The sequence below is a fragment of the Anomalospiza imberbis genome, chromosome 4 (genome assembly GCF_031753505.1).
Source record: "Anomalospiza imberbis isolate Cuckoo-Finch-1a 21T00152 chromosome 4, ASM3175350v1, whole genome shotgun sequence".
Classification (NCBI taxonomy): Eukaryota; Metazoa; Chordata; class Aves; order Passeriformes; family Viduidae; genus Anomalospiza; species Anomalospiza imberbis.
In genome coordinates, this window is record NC_089684.1 from 22,020,626 (window position 1) to 22,042,714 (window position 22,089).

Genomic DNA, 22,089 nt, shown 5'->3' on the forward strand with positions numbered 1-22,089 from the left:
AAAACATCATAGCGTACGCGGGGGTTGGTAGTCATTAGAGATCTGCGAACGCGTGTGAAAAATGACATGCTGCGTAGCCGTGCGCTGACCGGGGCACCGGCCTGCCGCTCCAGCCGGGCCGGGCCAGGCCGGGCGGGGGGACCGCCGCTCCCCTCCGCAAACTTTCCGGGCCACAAAGTTTGCCGGCAGTTCCGCGCCCGCCCGCGGGGAGGGTGACAGGGCGCAGCGCGGGGGGCGCGCCCTCCCCGCCGCCCCCTCCCCTCCCCTCTGCGGCGCGGCGCGGCCCCGCCCCGCCGGCAGCCCCGCACCGGGCGGCCGCGGCCGCAGCGCCCCCGCCGCGGGAGGGGAGCGCAGGGGGCGGCGGCGGGGGCGGCCCCGGCGCTGCGCCGCGGCCCGTGCGCGCCGCTCGGCGGCGGCCCTGCCAGCGCTCGGCGGCGGCAGCGGCGGGTGTCCGCATCCCTGCGTCCTCCCGGCGCGCTCCCTCACCTCGGCGGCGATCGCCTCCCGCCCGCCCCCGCCCTCCCCTCCCCCGCACCGCCACACGCACACGCACTCCCGGCGCTGTGTGCGAGGGCGGGCGCCGGGAGACGGGCGGCGAGCAGCGCGCCGGCAGAGGAGACCACCGCGCACACGCACACACACACTCCCTCCCGCCCGCCCTCCCTCTGTGCCTGCTCCTTCCTCGCCCCCCGCCGCCTCCCCTGCTCCCCCCTCCTCCTCCTTTCTCTGCAACGAGCTAGAGAGAGAGAGAGGGGGGAAAAAAAGCCACTTACAGGTATTTGTTTAGTGGATCGGCGGCTTAATTTATCCCCCCCGCCCCCCCCCACCTTCCCCACCGCCCCTCGCAGTTTGTTTACAAGTATCAAAGTTGTAATTGAGGAGCTGCCAAGGCACATCTGGATATTTTTCTTCTTCTTCTTCTTCTTTGTGTTAGGGACTGATGTGCAACTAATTAAAGGCAGACAGGCTGGTAGCGTCTGCACACTCAAGCCCCCCCAAATAAAGAGCCTGGTAAGTGACTGGTTTGCTTTCCCCCCTCATCTTTTCCCCCCTTATTCTTCGCGGGTTTTTTTCTTTTGTTTTTTTGTGTGTGTGTGTGGTTTCGGGTTTTAGTTGTGGGGTTTTTTAGAGGGGTGGGTTGTTTGGGTTTTTTTTTTTTAATTTTGTGGGTTTGTCGGGGGCTCTTTTTTTCTGTTGTTCTTGTTATCTGGGATCGTAAAAGTAGATTAATGCTGGACTTGGGCAATAAAAGGCGTCGCTATATTAATTTATTAATTAATCTGCACCCGCCCCTCCTCCTGAATCTTAAATATGACCTTTGATCTCTCTGTCTTTGGCAGAGCAGACATGCAATACTGAACATGCACGGTCACATTTAGCTTAAGCAGGGACAGAATCGCAAAGCCCGGCTAGCAATTTCTATTTATTTATTTCATTCGTGGAAAAGAGGGCGATAGTTAGAGGGGGAGGGAAATCAATAACTGCGTCTCGGGTACCCTTTTCATGCTCCGGAGATGCATCGATTAAACAATAATGACCCGGTTGGTGGGCACCATCATTTTCTCGCTGCTGGTGGCAATAAAGCCTGAGAGGGGATCGCGGAGAGAGAAAAGGTAGCCAGCGAGGGAAGGTTTTGTGGAGAGAAGCCAGTTTAATGCAGGGGGAAATAGGGCAAGAAAATGCATATGACTTCTGGCATAAAGGGTTGAACGCTAACATTTCATTCCTTACCAGATGCGTGGCTTTCGTACACATGGCTGGCAAAACTAGTTTCATTGAGTAGTTGTTATCGAGGACATGCAGCTAGGTTTTCCTTTCTGGAAACGGGAGAGGTTTTTGGGTTTTTTTGCTGTAAGCAAATCCTTTGCATCCCTCCACGAGACGACGCTTAGCCTAGAGCTTTCCGGGGCAGCCTTTGTATTGCCACTAGACCTCTGAAGGCAGCGAGAGTCTGGGTTTTTCCCTGACGTGGAAACACAGAGGTGGCTCCTGCGAGCTCGGGGTCTTTTTTTTTTTTTTTTTTTTTTCCCGACGGAAGGACGCCCGCCAGTCCCCAGTGCAGCCGGCGGTGAGGTTCCTTCTGTAGATTTACGCTCCCTTCATCTGGATTTGTTTACATAAAGCCCGCTTTCAGTGCACAGCGTTGGGAGAAGACGAAGTTTTTGCACTCGGTAGGTTGGGCTGCAAACGGTTCATTAATCTAATTATGATCGTAATTACCGTAATTGATAACCATTTTGAACTAAACATACCAGAGTCTGGAAACTATACGTAGCCCCACGAGTGCCTCACGAGTGAGCGTTTCTGATAGCCCTGCATCAGAAAAGATGCTGGAAATATCTGAACTATTCAGGTAGAGCATCTGGAAAACAAAGAGGCAGTGTTCATAAACTGAGGGCTTTTTAAATTATGTTTTGCTTTAGTTCGTGCAGGCTGCCATAATATACCTTCCCCATTGCCATGAACTAAAATACCCCCATTCACCTCCCTGGGGGAGAAAGGGGGCGGTAGGAAATAAAACGGACCCCATGTCCTTAGCCCCCTCCTAAACTTTCCTAGCCTGGAGCAGAAAGCCATCTTTCCCCGATGAGGGCTAGTTCAGCAGGTACAGCGACGTGCCCTCCCGAGCGTTCCCGGGCTGTCTCTCGACGAAGCCCCGTGCCCCGCGGCGCCCACAGAGGGGCTGTCCCCGTCTCGGTGTGTGTGTGTCCCCAGCCCCCGGCGGCGGTGACGGGGAATCCTCCCCGAGAGGCTGGGATAAATACTCCTAAATACTCCGTCGTTAGTACAGCTGCAGGCGCCGGGATCACAAGCTGTGAAATTGCTTAAGTTTTTTTTTTTTTTTTTTTTCTTTTTTTTAAACTAGCCCCGTGCCCCCCGCGGCCTGCAGGCAGCCCCCCCGTACCCAGAGGCGGCGGGGGGGCCGGGGAAGCCGGTGCCGCCGCAACCAGCGCCCGGCGGAGCCAGCTGTGCCGGCAGGCAGCTAATGACCGCCGGGCTCAGAAGGACACCGTGGCAGCTGGCGGCTCCCTCCCCCACCTCCCTCTTTTTTCTTTTTTTTCGAATTCCTTTTATTTATTCCCCCCCCTTCCCCCACCCCCGCTCTTTTTCCCTGCCTTTTCATTTTTCCCGGTGCTAGTAGGTGAGCAGCTCCCGGCCCCTGTGTCGTGTCCCCCGCCCCCCACCTTGTCCCGGGACCGGGCTTGCTCCACCCGGGCCGGCGCTTCGAGCCCTCTGCCCACGGGTACGGCGACGTGTGCCCCCCACCCGTGTGTGCTCTCCCCTCCCCCGGGGTGGCCGTGGGCGGCCGTCAGCGCCCCCCCCCGCGCGCGCACCCCCTCGGAAATGACTTTTTGTGTTTCAGCTGCGGCAGCTCCCTTGAGGATGCCGGAGGAACGGCTGCCCGGCCAAGCACCGACCGCGGGGATGCGTCCGGAGGAGGAGGAGGAGGATTAAGCGACCCCCCCCCCGCCCCGTCCCTCTCCCCCCGGCCCCCAGCCCCCCCCCGTCCCGTCCCTTCCCGCCGCCCGCCCCGGCCATCATGAACACCAACGTGTGCGTGGAGAGCGGCCCCAACCCCGAGGCGCCGGGGCTGCCCAAGGACAGCCACCTGCCCGAGGGGGCCCTCAACAGCCTTGTGGATTACAACTCGGAGATGGAGAGGTACCGCTCCTTCGCCACCTTCTACAAGACCAACGGCGGCGCCTTCCCCCAGGCGGCCAAGATCGCCCGCATCACCACCCCCATCTTCCCCAGTGCGGCCGCCGCCGCCGCCGCCCGCATCGGCATGTCCCCCTGGAACTGCGACACCGCCACGGCCGCCGCCGCCACCGCCATGCTCTGGGGCAGCGGCGGCGGCGGCGGCGCGGCGGGCGGCGCGAGGAAACCCTCCACCTCCTCCTCCTCCTCCGCCGCCGCCGCCGCCGCCTCCGCGGCCGCCGCCGCCGCCTCCTCGCTGCACGCCGGCAGGGGCGGCATGCACCACCGGAGCGACTCGCAGCGGCTGGGCAAGCCCGGCTGCCCGCCGGCCGAGCAGCCCGCCCTGCCCATGGCCAACGGCAACTTCCTGTCCACCCTCGCCCCCGAGCACTGCCGGCCGCTGGCCGGCGAGTGCATGAACAAGCTCAAGTGCGGCGCCGCCGAAGCCGAGATCATGAACCTCCCCGACCGCGTCGGCACCTTCTCGGCCATCCCGGCGCTGGGCGGCCTCTCCCTGCCCCCCGGGGTCATCGTCATGACGGCCCTGCACTCTCCCGCCGCGGCCTCGGCCGCCGTCACAGACAGCGCCTTCCAGATCGCCAACCTGGCGGACTGCCCGCAGAGCCACGCCTCGGCCTCGCCCGCCTCCGCCCTGGGCGCCGCCGCCGGCGCGGGGGGCGGCGGAGGCGGCGGCGGTGGCGGCGGAGGCGGAGGGGGGGCCGGAGGCACCGGCGGCGGGGCCGGGGCCGGGGCGGGCAACCCCGCCAAGAAGAAGCGGAAACGCTGCGGGGTGTGCGTGCCCTGCAAGCGGCTCATCAACTGTGGAGTCTGCAGCAGTTGCAGGAACCGCAAAACGGGACACCAGATCTGCAAATTTAGGAAATGTGAAGAGCTTAAGAAAAAACCGGGCACTTCGTTAGAGGTCAGAGGAGATGATTTCTTTTTCCCCAGCCTCCCGCCGTCCCTCCTCAACCCCCTGCCCCCGCCCCTCCAGTGCTTCTTGTCTAGCTTCAAGATGCAGCATCCCTTCTCCGAGGCCTCCTTCAGGCTCTGAGGGAGCCCCCGCCGCGGGCGCGGCTCCCCGCGGCGCGGCCCCGCCGCCCGCCCCTCTCCGCCCCGCAGGGAAGAGAAACGCCGCCTCCCGCGGCGCCCCGCCGAGCCGGGCGCTGGCCCCCTGCCCCGGGCCGAGGAGGGACGGCCGGGAGGCGCTGGCCCCCGCCCCGCCAGCTCGTGGCCGTTACGGAACGATGCTAACCTGGTTTACCTGCCGTGCTGTTTCCATAAGACTGCTGGCTCTCTGGGTCCTTTTTATTTTTCTTCTTTTTTTTTTTTTTTTAATTTCTCTCTCTCCCTTTTTTTTTTTTTTTGTTTTTCTTTTTTAATTAATGGCAATCATGACGATTCGGGGCGGTTTGTAGGAGCAGGGAGGTGGGAAAGGGAAAGTTTTAGCTAAACACAAGGCTCTCGCTGTCAGAAGTTCAGGGAAAGCAATGGCAAGTTCATCTCCAGGTTGGCTGGTAGCAGTGTGTCCCAGACAGACAACGGGCCACCGAGCCCAGTAGTAGGTGAAATGCACCCAAGTGATCTCTTTGGCAATGTCTTTTATGAAATAACCTGCTCAAGGTGTATTAAACCCAATGGAAGAATAGCACAGGTATGACTGAACTGATTTCTCACTGAACTGTATGTACGGTTATTTTTACAACGTTTCCTCGGAACTGACAATGTATTGTGTTCCCCAAAGCTGTAACAACAGGTTTTCAGATTTGCTAGACGTGCGAGAGACAGGCAGATCCAGTGTCGCAGACATTTCGGTTATTGTATTGGGTACGACAGACAATGGGAACCAAAATACACAACCATGAGGAAAATGGCAATTGGATGATATCGTTAGGGGAAGGAAACAAGTGAGAGGAAAGACTAGTAATCATACTTAATTCCTTGTCATTATAAAAATTACAGTGTTGCTGGTTCGACACACGTCTCAGATGCATCTGAAGGTGTCGAGGATGATGGATTTAGTACAGAGGAGTAGTGTGTGGCAGGTGACACCAAGATTTGTAGTCACAGAAATCAGCAACTAAGTGAGAAATTGCAACTTCCCTCTGTGTGTGTGTGTGTGTGTGTGTGTGTGTGTGTGTGTGTGTGCGCGCCTGTGTGTGTTTGCATAGCGGTTTATTCCCTTGCTCATTGCTCGCAGGAGCTCTCTCCAAGAAGAGATGGGATGAGGGATTCCAGGGAAAAAGCAACACTTAGAGCCAATTAATTTGTTCTGTGTTAAATAAATTGAGATAATAGTGTTGGTATTGACACTGTCATGGAACAAAAGCAACATTTGGGGGTTCACTGACATTTGGCTGATAGCATTAACTCTTTCCTAACCAGCCTCATCAAAACAACTAATTAATTTCTTCTTGCAAGAGTGAACTGTCCTTGCTGAAAGTTTAATTTGTAGCTCTGCATCCTTTTAAGTCTTTTTTTGTGAACGGTGAACCCAGCATTGCTAACACAAAAACCAGGATGGACTTTCCAGGGGATAGAAACTGGACTGGGTTTTCAGCTCTTGCTTTTCTCAATAATATGCCTTTGTTGGTTTTGTAGCAAGTTTGCAAAAAGGATAGTTAACACCCTGGTCTATTAATGCTGAGTACAGCCTAAAAGAGACTCCCTGAACCAGAGGCATGGAGAATTCCCCTCACACTACCCAGTACTGAGAGTGCCTTTGTGTGCCAAGTTCCCTTATTAGGCTTGCAAACCAGGGTGCTGCTGGGATTTAATGTTTGTGATAAATGATAGGTTCTGATGGTTTATCGATTTGTGCAGAAAGTGAGCTATCTCTGGAAGAAACACATTTGTACATTATCAGATCTTCCTGTAGGTTTGTGTGCATCTCTGAGCACATTTCCAGAAGTTCCTTGCTCCTGACAAAGGTGTTTGGAAGTGTTAAAAACTTTTCAGGTGTGCTATGAGAATGCCTCCCGTTAAAATCATTTAACCACTGTGACTAGTAAAACCTGTGGTTTAATTAGCCACTCGTGTGCTCTCATAGCCACCTGCCTTCACTTCTTTTCTTCATTCTCTCTTTCCCCTACTTGCTCTCTCCTGTTTGTGCTCTGTCAGATCCGTAAACACAAAAGCTCCTCTGCTGCTGTACTGTGACTCGAAGGGAACGGGTTTCTCTTTCCAGCTGTGGAGATGTCAGTAACACATCACTTCTCTGCAGGTCATGGCCCATCACAAAGTTTTGTCACAGGATGTGGCTAATTTCTTTACAGAAGTGTGGTTTGTAAGTAGGAGAGGAAGAATAACTTATTTACATGGTTGTTTTCCTTATATCTTCTTTCTCCTTTATAAAAAATTAAAATTAATAAAGTGACAGAAGGGCTGCCTACAGCACAGGTGCAGCAGCAGTGCTCTGGCTGTGCGGCCACCAGCTGGAAGGGTGTCAGAGTGTGACAGGGCCTCCACAAGGACCCTGCAGCAGCGGTGTTGATGTTGGGGGTGGGCAAGCGCAGCCTCCCTACAGAGTGAGTGGCTGGAGTGACTCATTTGGCCTGTGCTCCTGGGGAATACACTGCTCTGTGTGGATGGTCCCCTGGCACCTCGCTTGGCACCCTCCCATGGATATGCATCAGGGATTGAGGGGCTCACATTCCACTACACACTTAGGTGATTTGTGAATTGTGCTCGACAGTGGCTGCAAAGTGTAGGGGTGATTTACGGTGGGGGGGTGGAACCACGTTTAAAAACAAATGAAAACTTAGAAAAATACCAATAAACCATAAACTCGCTGACCCCACAGAAACCATTTCTCTTGTTTTCCTTTAAATCTCTTCTACTGATGCAATGAAGGCATAGGATATAACTCTCAAAGATAGTATATGGAGTTGAAGACAGATTCACGTGAATGCTTTCCAGTTCCTGACCCTTGCATTTTTCATGGAATGCTTCTCACCCAGCATTTTTTTTAAAACACTTGAATTATTTTTTTTCCTACTTTTCTTGTACTGTTTTTCACATTAAAAATGTCCCAATGCTCTAGTATTTTTCATAGAATGTTATTATTACTAGGAAATTTTATGTACGGCAAAAATAAATCTATAAAAATCAGATTGACATCACGTTGCACGCTGCCTACTTTTGTATGTATATTCTGTGTTCATTCAGATTTACAGTCGGTTTAAAGAGACATAATCTTTATTTACCCATAGAGACTACTTATTTTCCTCTGATTGGGGCACACGTCGGTAACTTCTGCTGCAGGTTATGAAGATTAGGTGCCTGATGGTAGTTTACATCCTTTTCTCTTTTAAGCGAACCCCATGCAGTGTATGAATCTCAGTTGCCCCAGTGCTCATTTTCATTAGCATGACAGCAAGTTCAGGCAGAGAGGCTGACTTGCAGTGGTAGGGGCTGAAGTGTCCTGCCAAATGTGAAATATCAGCTGTTTAGGCATGCTGTCATCATAGCGGGCACCACTTGCTCCCTTTGTAACAGCCCAGCTAATTGATATGTGCACTATTAAAGTGAGCGCTTGCATACCAACCTGATTGAGTCAATACCAGCCTCCAAATCCGAGGCACTTGGCTGAGCTGCGCTTCAAGGCAGTGGGATTTTGAGATGGCCTTCTCCAGGGATAGGTTGTGATGATTGATTTCAGCAGGAACGGCGTCTGATCCTGAAAGTCTTAACACCATATGGCATTGCCACAGGGGAGAGAGGCTGCGCTGGCAACCTCCGAACTTGCACTTCGTGTTGCGGTAGCGCGTGCAAGCGCTGTTAAGGGAAGACTGCTGAGCTCTGTGGATAGGGGTCAATTAGTAGGGGCCTCAGAGGAAGCAATTTCCCCGCTGTCTATCTGGCTTTAAATTACATGCACAAGTTAAGTGACGGCACGATGGAATTGAGCAGTGGTGAGGGGGACCTGTAAAGTCTGATAAGAAGCAGGCGGCTAACACGATCCAGCGGGCTAACTGGAAGGTGGAAAGAAAGACCACCTTGTAGCTCGTGTTGCCGTTCATCCCTAAACATCAGCAGTGCTGCTGTATGACAGGCTGTCTCTCCTGCCTGCCACTGTCTCGTAGCCCTCCATCTGGCTGAGGCTCCCTGTGTGCATGTGTTAAACGCTTTGCACAAGGGCAAAAAAGCAGTCCTTGTTCCGGGGCGTTTACAGCTGGAGCAAGAATTGCCATCTGCCCCGAGCGTAATTTACATTGGCATTGGCTGCAAAGCCCTGATCAGCCCTGAAAGCTGTTTTTATCTCTCTTTCCTCCTTGTTTGTGACCCTGGTGGTCTGCCAGGCTTCTCTTGTTCTTCTGTTCCCAGGCCTGAGCCTGCAGGGAGTGCTGGAACTGGCTGCTAGCACCATAAGAGAGCCCTCACTGGGTGACTGTGATGCTCATGCCTGGGGCTTCCAACATGATGCATGATCCTGCTGTGACAGTGTGAGCAGGGAGGGGAAGAAGTGAGAGGCAGGGTTAGATCTGACCTTTGTTAAACATTTTACCATGAGGTTTTGTCACTTTCATTCAGATACTGCATGTCTGGGATGAACATGCATTCAATTATGAGGTTTTCCTTTTGACCTCTGGAGGTTCTTGGGGACAGCACCAGGCCTCCTATTGCCACATCCAGCAGAGACCAGAGCAGCTACATCTTTGCTCACCAGTGCCTGACTGCTGCTCAGAAATCTCCTTGAAGGGAGTTGACCTTCTGCGTTAGGTTCATGTCTTGCAGGGCAAGGAATGTGCTGCAGTTGGTGGGAGTCATGGGGTGGAGGGATATGTTTAGAGCCCAAAGGAGACAAACTTTTGGTGTCCTTGCAGTTCTGGCAGATGACTGAGTGCAAGTGATTTCCTCTTAAATGTGGTTGGATGGTGCCTGGTTTACCATTTCATATGTTGTTGTTTCCCTTTCCTCGTGTGATGCTTGCAAAACAGAGGAAGTGCCCAAACCCCATGACATTGCTGTTCAGTTTAGAGTATAAATGGCTGCTTGACACACTGTGCAGACTGTTGTTAAGGGAGGGCAAAAATGAATTTACTCCTGCCTAAGAAAATCTCTTAGTGGTGGGATTTGGTACTGAACTGAACAGAATTTCAAGAAATTCTGCAAAATTGTAGGCTAGTCAGGGACTTAACAGCTTCTTTCATACAAACACTGATTTCTACTTGCATTGAAAATCGCTTGCTTTAAATCATTGAACTATGATTGTTTGCTAGTGAAATTGTCTGTATGGTGAGAGAGGTAACTGGTTGTGGTGGTTGTGAATTTTGATTGCACTCAGTAGTTCTTTGCATGGTTTTCTAAGTACTAGTATAGGTTATGCCTTTGGAACATCAAGATTCTGTGCCAGACTCTGGATTTCAGTGTTGTGACTGTTTAATCTATTTTTTTTGAGCTGACATAATGAAATCTCTATGTACTGTTTAGGCTGGGCAAGCTACATGTGTCTTGAGAAAGATGATGAATGAGGGTGGTTTGGGATTTTTTTCAGCAGTAATCAGCATAAGTGTCTTTTTTTTTCCTTTTCTTTTTTTTTTTCCCCAAATAATCTAGGTCACTTTGAACTAGATATTTCAGTTAGAGGTACATAAAACCATCATGACTTGGAGTCCTATGCCAGCTACAGGATGTTTGGAAAATCTTTTCCAATTCTGTGTTTGTACAAATTGTTGTAGACTATACACATCATGCCTGATTCATATAAGGAGGCTTCGTTTAAGTTGGTAGATATGTGAATGTCATGCTTCATACCACCGATCAGGGGTGGCTAACAGTAAGGAACAGTCTCAATTTTTGTCTGCTTATTCATGTTTGTTCATATTATCGGATTATGTTTGATCATATTATTGGGGTCACTTTCCATGCAATTCTCTTTGCTAAGTGCACACCTAACACCTTTACTGAAGTCAGGGAAGACCTTGCTCACTTGAAGAATGGATTAGGATGTCAGCAAGCAATCCTTTTGTACTGGGGAAAGAAAAGGAACAGAACCTTTTTTTTTGTCAGAAAACAACATCCTGGTACTGCTTTTTGGGTTTAAAAAAAAAAAAGTGCCCTAAAGAATTGAAAAAAAAGTTGATATTAATTTCTGTATGCTGTGTCATGCATTTATGCATGGCAATGACTAAGAACATGTCTTTTCCAAATATCCTAAACATTTGTATTGTTAAAAAGAAAACTAGTCATCTTACAACTCTTAACATGCATATATTTTAAGGGTTAGGTTTGGTGAAATAATTCTAAGTAGGCAAACCTAGAATGTACACCTTAAAGACTCATCAAATACAGCATAATCCTTTTGATCGCTGGTTTTAATGGGAAATGGCAGCATAGGGATAAGCTTTTTGGATGTACCCAAGCAAGCTGGGAGCAGTAAGTAACTTGTGTCACTGTAGCCTTGGTGGCTAATAATTCCTAAGCCACCAACTACATGCTTAAAAACTGGCAGCAGACACCATGTCTTCTGAGGAGTGCCACCACCCAGGGAAAGCATTTCTCTGCTTCTGTAGTGTCTGTGTTTTTGATAGCTCATCTGGATGATTGTACTGAACCACAGTGTCTTGAAGCATGCAACTTCCTTTGACACCTTTTTTGCTATTTGAGAGCCCTGACTACATGTCTGCCTTCTCTCTTCTTTTGGGTACTTTTGTTGTTTTCCACAGTCGTATCTTGTTCAGTCACATGCAAACACCTGTCCTGAAATTGAATTAGTCTGTGGTGTAATCTAAAGTCATCCCCCATTTCAGCATCCTGTGCTTTCTGTTGTGTGTTGAGTTATGTTGCACTGTACTTTAGATGCGACAGCCATTTAATAATGTTGAAGCCTTAGCTCTGCAGGGGCTAAAAAGATCCCAGCAGGCTTGTTAACTTCTACTCTCAGACATTATGGGAAATATTTTCTCCTCCCTGGAACTCTTCGGCATCCTCTTAATTAACACTATAAAAATCCATAGCCAGGTATGCGTGAAGCCTGTTTAATTCTTTTACAGTTTTCCAGAGTTTCTCCGTTCCTTCCTATTTAACCAGACAGTGGTGCCAAGCGAGATACAAGAACATAAAAGGAATAAAGGCAGCCTGGGTCATGACGGATACTGTGTTCTTGTCAGGCAGCATACTCATCAAGTGCCTTTCCCATACTCACCATAGGATCTTATTTTTTCCCTGCTCTACTCAGTATTTTTCTTTATCTCAATTTCTGAAGTATTGGGCATTTTAAAACTTTGCACCTCTCTCAGGACAGGATTATTTTTTGCTTCAGACTGCTGTGGTCATGGTGTATGTTGTACTTCTATGTAGGATCCCCACTAGCTGGTATCAGACTTCATTTGACTAGAAGTTATCTTTCTATGTATTTGACTAAGAAGCTGTCTGTGACAGAGATGAGAGAGATTATTCACTGGTTTAGGAAGTGGAGAACCAGTATTAAAATTTAAGGTGGAGAGAAGAACTTAATAAATACTAGAAAATAGGGTAAATCCAAGGGTGTTCAGGGTGGATATCACTTAAGATGAGGGCAGAGGAGGAGGAAAGAAGAGCTACAAAGTGCTCAAACAGAAGAGAATTCTAGAGTGGCTGAGATTTGGTTATACTGATCTGAAGCCTCAGTGAGGGGGTGCCTGCTCCTCCACAGGGGTGACTCAGTTACCTTGGGACAGATTGAGCACTGAAGGGTGCAGTGGTAGGGCTGAGATACAGTGACATTTCCCTCGCTGAGAAGAGCACGAGGTGTATTTGCTGCTATGAGTAACAAATTATTATTCAAGTGAGGCAGTTGAAGAGCTCACCAGTAACAATCTTCCCAAAACTTCTGTAGGGGAAGGCCAAGATTTCACAGAGCTGAAGGGTACCTTGATGAGAGTAACCAGGGCTTTCCCCATGCCCTTGTTGATATCATAAACCAGTTTTTTAAATTAATTCTTAAAAATTGACTGGAGTTTGTGGAGAGTATTTTGATATCAGGGTGAGCATTTGGTATGCGTGGAGTCTTGTCATCCAAACAAGTTATTCAAGGGGTAAGAAAATGATAAAGGTATACATACAGAAAAGCCAACAGATGTGAAAGAGAGAGGGGAAGCTTGCAAAGGAGAGGCTGAAAATGACTTCTTGCATGAGGACTTCTTGGTCTTAAAGGTTTCTTTGGTGGTGTGTACTGTGTTTCCTAGGAAAGCTGGCGCAAACTGACAGCATATCAGTCTGGCACTGTGTTAACACAAATCATTTGCCCCATTGTCATGAAAAAAATACCCCAAAACAACTGCAGTTCAGTGACATCTGTCCTACACATCCTGACTGTGATGGGGGATTGGAGATTGGGTGCAGCAGCCTTGGCAGTTACAGGCTTGGAAGAGAACTGAAGAGCTCTCAGAGTCTGTGTAGAAGCTACAAGGTGGGCAGAGCGAGAGTAATTAAAGATGTTGGAAACAGAAAAGGAGAGGCAAGGACTATACATTCTTAAATATGCGAGTAGTATTAGTAAAAAAAGGCTTTTAGTTTTAGAGCGAACAAAACAAATTTGGAAGGGTTGTGTGACCCACATGGCAGGGGGTGAGAGAGGACTCGGTCACACTGTCTTAGTAATGATGTAAAACCCATTCCCTCTACATCACCAGTTCATCTGAGCTCTGGGAGGTGGTGAAATGGTTGGCTGGTTGCTTGGAAGCTGATGTTGAGTAAATTGGAGGTCAAAGTCCAGTGGAGGTCACAGTGTCATGAAAATAATTACTGAGATGGGTCTTAATTGTCATCCTTGCAAATTTCAGAAGACACACCTGGGAAAAATGGAATTCAAAACCATTTAGAATGTATTAACATTTCCCTCACCAGTCAGGAATTGTGGCGACCTGTTGTATGAGAGCGTGTTGCTGCTCCTCTTCCTGCATCGAGTCAGACAATACATGGTGCTCACCTTGATGCTTGGCTACAAGAGAGCCAAACTGGCACCTGTGATGGGTCTTAGGCATTGGCTGGTTATAATCCCTCAGCTCAGATATCAAGTGCTGCATTTGAGCATTTGAGTGATGTATTTATGTATTTCTCCTTGGTGTTTTTTTTTTTTTTTTGCAAGCTTTGCAGAAAAAGAAACAAGCAAGCAGAGACCAAGAATTTAATGGATATATTTTTCACTGGCTCTTTTATCAACAGCATATGAAAAATCCCAAAGGACAGAAGCAGTTAGCTAACCAATGAGGCATCATAGCTGATTTTAGGTTCCATGCAGGAGAAAAAGATACTGAAACCCCAGCAACTCAAGGGGAAAGAGATTTAAATTTAGGTTTGGTACTAAGAAACGTGCCTCTCCTTTGCTTGGAGACCAGTCTGTAAGAGATTACTGTACCCCAGGGCAGCAGTTTGGAGGATGATAGAGATGTCAGCCTGTGAGTGCAAAGACTTGTACCACTGGATGATGAACCAGCAGGGATTTCTCATTAATGGAATGAATGTTAACAAGAATAATTCTGTTTTGTGAGCTGGTGTGTGTGGGAAGGATAAATGATAGGGGCTGATGGATGGTCTTCACAGAGATTTGATTAGGGAGAAGGTGAATGGCAGCGTGTGAGAGAGGGGGAGGTGTATGCACATGGTACATCCATTGCAGTAGGCAGGCACACTTCTAGTTCATAATGTCTGCCACAGAAGTCAGCAGAAGTAACCAGACAGGTCCTACGCAAAAGCAGAAGCTGAGCATTGGTGTGGATATTTGATTTTTGGTGTCTTGTGCATTGTAGAGTCTTGGGTTTTATGTTGCATGGTGGTAACAAACTTGTATCCAAGAATTTCTCTATAAAACTTTTGCCAGTACAAGAGCTTTCTGCTTTCTGCTAATAAAGCATTTGACTACTGATGTTAATTTCCACAGTCAGTATGGGAGCACTGAATTACACCTTTTCTGACCTTAGCATCATCTTTGGCTCTGAAGTAACACTCCTAAAGCTTATATGAGCCCTTCCTGAAAAGCAGGAGACAGGCCAGACCTACTGGTTGAGAGGCCAGGCAGGCAGATCCAACAGAAACAATCTCTCATCCTGCCTGAGGCCTTCATATGCTGCTGGAATGCAAATAATAAATGAAAAAAGGCAAAATAGTCACATAAGCTGAGTAGGCACTCCAGCAGACTTAGCAGCTCCACCCTCAGGTACAGGGGCAGCTGAAAAGGTGAAGGAACTGCATGAACTGCTCGAGAGAGATGTAGAAATAGGGAAAGAAATGCGAATCCCTTTGACAGTGAGATGTAGGAGACCCCTAACCCCAAAAGCCAAACCTCTGCTATCTTCCCTGCTGCCTTTGGCAGGAAGGCACTGGGAGCCCCGGCTGAGGCCGGTGTGGCCAGCTGGAGCTCAGCGCCAGGGTGGCAGGTGGCAGGTGGCAGGAGGAGTCCCGGCCCGGCTGCCCGCCGCTGCCAGCCCCGCGTGCGGGATGCCAGGCTCGGGGAAGCCGGCGGCCAAGCCGTGTCCCCCTCGGGAGCGAGCGAGACGGCAGAGGTGGAGACTTGGCTCCGTCCCTCGGCTCGCTGGCCAAAAGGGCTGCGCTGGCACAAGGGAGGGAGCGTGCTGGAAGGCGTCCCCAGCCAGCTACGCCCAGCCTGGGCCGGGATGGGCAGAGGAGGTGTGTTCCTTCCCAGGGCTCTGCCTGCATCCGTGTGCCGGTACCCTCTGCGCACTGCTGCGGTGCTTTAGTGACTCGAGCTGGCCCCTGGGGCTCTTGAGGCCAGTGGTGGAGCATGGCAGCTGCTCTCCTCAGAGCTGAAGGTGATGCTCACCGGCACAGAGGGGGGCTCCAGGGACTCGTCACTAGCATTTCCTGGGACTGAGCTGTTTTTTCTTTGACAGCATTAGTCTAAATTCCTTATGATTTCTTATCTGTAGTCGCTGTCTGTTTTCCCCAATGGCATTACTCATTTTTTCAGATCAGGACCCCATTCCCCCAAATTTGATCTCATCTATATAGTGAAAAAAGTTAATATATCAAATAAACTGTGGTGTGCAGTGAATGTAAATGAGGGCTACCTTTGCTCCTTTTTTCTCCTGTGGAGAAACACATTACTTCTCTGACTAATCCTATTGATCTGGCTGAGGAGCTATGACCCGCTGCTGATGTCAAGTCCAAGTGGCAGGATCCGGCTGTACAGTGGCAGGTCTCCACGGCCGTTGGCACAAATGCTTTATTCCCCAGCTGACTCCTCTGAAATCTCCTGAGGTTACCTCTGAGCTATTTGAGAAGAGCTGGGTTTTCAAACCATGACCCTGACTTAGGAGTACATTTTAAAAATTTCTACTTGCAATGTCCTGTGGCAAAGGTTTACTTTTCACTTGGTGGAGCTGGCGGCAGAGAAAGTCAAATGAGTTTTCCTAATCTGGTATGTTCTAAATCTGGTTTGTCTCAAATACGGCCTGAGAGATATGCAGCGCAAGTGGAAAAATAACTGCCAGCACGCAGATGCGTGTCCTCTCGGAGCAAATAAAGCTGACTTTTAAAATAAATGTTAAATCTCATCCTTGGTATGAAGGGAGACAGGCCTGTAGCTCAGGTATGGGGAGAGATATTTTAAGGTGGGCTGTGGAAGAAAGCTCACCCCCAAACATCTGGCCCAGCGTACATGTCCCTTTTTATCTGCTAAGTCCAATAATAAGCTTGTTATTAGAGGACATCTGTTACTGCCTGATAACTCGTACAGTGAGCAGGAGCACAGCGTTAGTGGGCAGCCAGGGATTTTGGCAGCTGTGGGGAGCGGCAGCTTCGTGGACTGTTTCACACCGCGTCCAGAGCTGGGGCAGCGCATCCCTCCTGTGGGCCTGCAGCTAGGTGGGAAGATGCCAGCAGTTTGAGGCAAGGGCTATTCCTGCACGGAGCTCCCCTATGCCAGCTGGTGTGCACGTGTGCCAAAGCCTCATCCACTCATCCTCCTGCAGCCACAGCTGGCCCCCTTGGTGCGGGGTCAGCGTGGTGGGTCTCCTGGCATACCTCCAGGGCAGGCGGCAGAGCAGCTGGGAGAAATGTGCCACACGCTGGGTTCTGCTTTTTCCTTCTGCATTTCCAGGGGATGCAGTTCACACACTAGTTTCTTGCCCCCAAGCCTCCTTGCCTGAAGAAAAACATTCAAGGAGAGTGTGTGAGCTGAATCTGAGCATCATGAGGTTTTCCCCAAAGTCATTGCTGTAGGTAATGTATATTTATGAGCGGAACAAAGTGGGCTGCAGATACTTTGAAAGGCTGCTTTCCTCTCAGAGTGGCTTAGCATTTAGGCAAGTAAGGAGTGGAGATGCTGTCCAGGCTGCTGCTGCCAGTGTCAGAACAGGCTGGTGCAGGATACATCGCATCTTCCACCCACCTTCCTGTGTGTCAGGAGATGCTGATGCTCTGTGGTTCAGGAGATGGTTATCCTTCCAGTACCTACAGGGAGCCTATAAGAAAACTGGAGAGGGACTTTCTACAGGGGTACGTAGAGGTAGGAAAAGGAGAAATGGCTTTAGACTGAAAGAAGATAGGTTTAGATTACATATTAGGAAGAAATGCCTTATACTCAGTGTGGTGGGGCACTGGAACAGGCTGCCCAGGGAAGCGGTGGATGCCTCATCCCTGGCAATGTTCAAAGCTGAGCTGGATGGGGATCTGAGCAACCTGGTGCAGTGAGTGATGTCCCTGCCCATGACAGGTGAGTTGGAGGTGATCTATAAGGGCCCTCCAGTCCAATTCATTCTATGATCTTACAGTGCTCTGCAGGTCAGAAGACTGCATCCCTCTGCTGGGCTTTAGCCCATCACAGTGTAATGAGACTGTGCCTGTACCACCCTGTGTGCCCTGAGCCCAGCTCTTATCTGGGGAAGGGTCTTTCCAGAGAGGGAAATTGGGGATGGCAAGTGAGTTTTGAACTCTGGTCTGCACTGTTTATGTATGAGCAATGCTTGATGTCATTTCCAGGGTGACTGTCGGACACCTGAATTAGCTTGTGGCACTAGAAATACAAGGTGTGACATAAAGTAAAGGCTGGTTTGCTTTCCTGCTGGCGATCATGTGGGCTCTGTGAGACTGATGAGGTGCATAGCCTGCATTCACACAGTGTAGGGAAAGCATACAGGCACTGGTTTATGGCCAGTGGTGGTCAGTATTTGCTGGGCTGGGCTGCTGGTTGATTCAAATTGCATTTCATGCAGAGGCCAGGACTTTCCAGCTGAATTGTTTTGGCCACCATAGAGCACCAGATTTCTCAATATCTGACCATATCTCTCTCTCTCAATATATATATATTGAGATATATGTAGACACACATACATACACCCCCACCCCATATATATACATATATATATATATATATATGTATGTATGTATGTATGTATATAATTTACTGGGCCAAACTGCTCCTCTTGTGCAAGACATTTCAAGGAGGGATTGTTCTCCAACTTGAGAAGCTCATGTTGGATTATGTGTAGATCTTGATAAGCTCAGTTTTCCCTGTGTTCCTAGCACCAGTCCCACTGCTTTGGGAAATCCACGAGTTTCATGTCATTTGCCATGTGAATTTGAGATTCATTCATGCATTGTCTATTTCTGTGGTTGTATAGGTCTCTGTAAAGACCACCAGGTAGCCCAGATTTTGTTGGACATAATTCAGTTCTCATATACTTCCCAAAGAGCCTCTGTTGAGCTGGATTGATTGCAGGGCTCCTCAGGAGGAATGAGGAGTGCCACATCTGGCTAATAATTTGCTGTAGCCAACATAGGAGTTTACTTCAATGAGAGCAGGATTTTCGCTCATGGATCAAACATCAAAGGATTCTTACATTATGCAATATCTTTTAACATTGGTAAAGTATTAGGTCATAATCATGTAGTGCTCTGATATATTTTATTATTCTATTTTATTTCTGAATGCAGTTCACCTCAACTCAAATGATTCCCTAGCCTTGTAGAAAACAGTAATACAGGTGACTTACAGTGAGTCTTGGTTGGATAGCTCTGAATTTTTCCTGCACCCTAAGCAGCAGCAGCATCCCAAGCAGGTGCAGCCAACTTTCTCGATTCCTTGTCTCTGTATCACATCTTTCATGTGGCTGTGAGACTCTGAGAGCCGAGGAGAGAGGATTTTCTGGGAGGTGGGGTAGGCTTGAGCTCGCCAAGGGTTGGGCTGGGCAAGCAGGTGGGCCTTGGATGAGCAAATCCCACTGTCTGGCATCCCATGCCTCCTTCTGTCGGTCACCCCAGAGGGCAGTGGGAGGCATCATTCTTTACTGAGTGCTTTTGCTGTGAAAATGCAAGTGTTGAAACAGACTTTGGTGAGGAATTTACAGTCCTGCCAGCATGCTGTTTTTGTGTGTTGCGTACAGTAAGGGTCTGCTTTTACATTTCCCTGTGGGGCGTCTAGGACAGGTACATAGGTATCATTTTTCTGCTTAATTGAGGAGATTTTCTGTTGGTTTCTGTTGCCTGTTTTTTACCTCCTTCTTCAAAAATGTAGCATGCTTGGCTCCCTATACGAAGCTCATTTTTCTAGGCAATAATTAGATTTTCAGATTTCAAATATTTGAGCTACTTCTTCTACAGTGAAAGCTGGCATATAGGGAGCAGAATAGAAAGTTTGAAAGTCTGGAGGACATTTCGTCCTGGGTTTATGTAGGGATAAATCCTCTCCAGCTCCATGCTTTATGGCATTACCCGCTTGGAGAAGCCAGGGCTGCAGGTTTCTGAGCATCCTCCTGAGAGCAAGGCTGCCGTTTGTCAGCATTTGCACCAGCACGAGCAGTGAAGGCTTTTACAGAAAAAACGCACTGATCAACTCTGGTTCTGCTCCTCACCACCCCTCCCTAGGCTTCCAGGGGGATCTGTCTTTCCTGTCACTCAGGATAACCATTCCCCACCAGCAGCACAGAGATCCACAAATGCGCTGTAATCTTGACGAGAGTTTGATTCCCCAGCTGGGAGTGCTGGGTTTATACAGCCAAGCAGTAGATGGTCATTGCACTTAAAACTTGGGTGTTGGTCTGCTAAACCTCTAAATGGGCTGAAGGGTCACTCTTTGTCTGGAAATAACCTTGATTTTTGGAGTGGTGAAATCTTTGGATTTCATTGCATATACTGGTTAAGATTTAACTTGATCTAGCTGTTCAGTTTGAAAAGATTTTTTTTTTTTTTTTTTTTTGTTTAAGAGTGGGTTAATAATTCATTCCCAAATTGTCAGTTAGCACAATGGATATTTAATTGTAATCGTATATCTTTAATTAGAACTTGGTACACAGATGCAAAAATTCCTTATCTTGCAGTTTTTCAAAAGCACACATATTAAACCACAGCCTTGCCCTTCAAAAATATTGTTCTGTGTATTTAAAGGTCTGAATGACCTTTTAATCAGACGTTACACCTTTGCTTCCAGCTGATATGACAACGTCTGACAGTAACTCAACCTGATATGGCAAGAAAATAAATAAAAGCCGTCTCAGTCACTACGTCTTTAAATCTCTCTGTCTAGCTGTAGTTTTGTGTTCAGGCAGATGGACCCGCAGCAGAATATTACATTTAGTTTTCAAGTGAAGACAATGTATTGAGTTTAATATGGTTGCATGTTTGACTGTTCTTTTGAGGTCAATTTAGTCATATGATTGTTTCCTGCCATTCCAAACTCCAGCCTCTTCTGCAGCCAGGCTCTTTATAAATTATAAATCTGTAAACCTCGCTCTCAGCAGCCATCTTACAGCCCACACAGACTGCTGTGGATGGTCTAGAAATTGCATTAGCTCTCCTCAGTGTACCTGGGTGCGAGGGCTGCTGTGCTCTGTCACTACTTGTGCTCATGCTCACCTCATGTAAACGGGCAGAACAAGGACTGGTAAAGATGGATATGAGCAATTCCTACTTTTGCACCACCAACACAAAGAGAACTCACACTAGTCAGGGTGATTGTATTCAACACACCAGCTCATTGTCCTTGGAAGTTAATTTTCAGATGATTTATTGAAGTGTAACATTTGTGGAGGGGGAGTGGATATTGAATTGACAACAGGTCAGAGTTCTGATAATACAGCAGAATTATTTTGATCTCTGGTATTTCCAAGTGCTGAAGCAATAAACATAATAGCTCCCCTTTCATATGGCTGTGAGAGAAGAGAAGCTGTGTACTGCTTGAGCCTGTTTATCACAAACTGGGCTAATTATTCAACAAAAAATACATGCCATACTAATGAGCAGTTCCCTGGAATTCAGAAAGTAATATTGTGACACCAAGTACAATGCACGTGTACACTGTAGGGTCCATGGTTTGTTGGATTTTTATGGAAAAGCTAGGAAAACATTAAAACGGTCTTCCCTGAAACAAAAATGAAATAATTCTTTCAAAAAAGAGACATGTGAAAGAGACATGAGACACTTAAATGTGGCACCAGCAACATCCATGAGAACTTCTTTGTTACAAGTATTTATTTGCAAATTTCCAGAGTTTTGCTTTTATGAGAATTTTTTTTCAGAGATAACACTACTGTTTTGTGGGTAGTTCTTAAGGAAACAAGTACTTGTGAGCTGGGACAGACTGATAGAGTGTCATGTTTGGGCTCACTCTCCCCTCCCTGCACAGTGCAGTCATTAATTCTGGAGGTTGCATGGGTTCAAGGGCACTTTCATCATCTTTTGACTGAAGGAAATTGAGGACGAGAAGTACCTCACAGAAATGACACAGCTCTTGCAGGCTAAGCCCCTTCAGCCTCTCATGTAGGTTGTACTTGAAAGCTGTGAAGGGAATTTGCTGCTACTCAAATGTGTATGGAGGCACCTGGATGCAAGTGGATATCATTTTCAGGGTGCAGCAGATGGGGAAAAGACGGGGCTAGTAGCTCTGTTTACACAGGACTGTTTCTCTGTAAGCCAAGGTCCTGCATGTGTGTGAAAAAAAAGGACAGGGGCAGTCTGGGCAGCGCCCCTAAGTCAGCAGGGTGATTCCCTCACTGGAACGAAGTCATGGATGAGTTTTCAGTTCTTTCTGCATTGCAACCTAAATGTGGAACAAGGAGAGGTTTTAAAATGCCAACCTCTCCTCCTAAGGTGTCTGAAGACACAGCACGCTTTCTGAGTGACAGAGCAGGGCCTTTGCTACTCCCCTGTCATGAGCATGGTCTTGCCAAAGTGTCTGTTTAACCCACAACCCCACCAAGCCAAAACCGCATGCCCAGTATGCCAGGTCAAGGCAGAAACCATTGTACAACCATGTGGTTATTCTAAAAGCACTGCCTGTTTTCCAGATATTTTTTCTAGCAATGTTTACATTTTCATGACTACCTTGTTAACAAACTAAGGAGAAGACAGCATGTTAGGTGTGTTACATACTGAGTACGATGTATTGCGTGTGATCCTAAAATGGTGTGTGTTTGGAGAAGGATGTTTCTATTAATTGTCAAGCAATGGGAGGCA

The 22,089-nt window shown here is 48.5% G+C and overlaps 1 protein-coding gene across 4 annotated transcripts in view; it reads left to right on the forward strand.

Annotated features, from left to right (window-relative positions):
* The first annotated feature begins 467 nt into the window (after positions 1-467).
* The window catches only part of CXXC4 (CXXC finger protein 4), a 28,899-nt gene continuing 7,277 nt past the window's right edge, over positions 468-22,089 (forward strand). Inside the window, exons 1-5 of one of the 4 annotated variants that reach the window (XR_010998153.1) lie at positions 503-775; positions 935-1,011; positions 2,039-2,171; positions 3,365-5,840; positions 5,871-7,820. Coding sequence is in view for 1 of the 4 variants with exons in the window: in XM_068187474.1 (XP_068043575.1) it covers positions 3,542-4,621 (1,080 nt within the window). In the remaining 3 variants the exon portion in view is untranslated. Of the gene's footprint in view, positions 776-934; positions 1,012-2,038; positions 2,172-3,364; positions 5,841-5,870; positions 7,821-22,089 lie in introns of those variants that run through there. The other 3 variants (XR_010998154.1, XM_068187474.1, XR_010998155.1) reach the window with 3 other exon arrangements.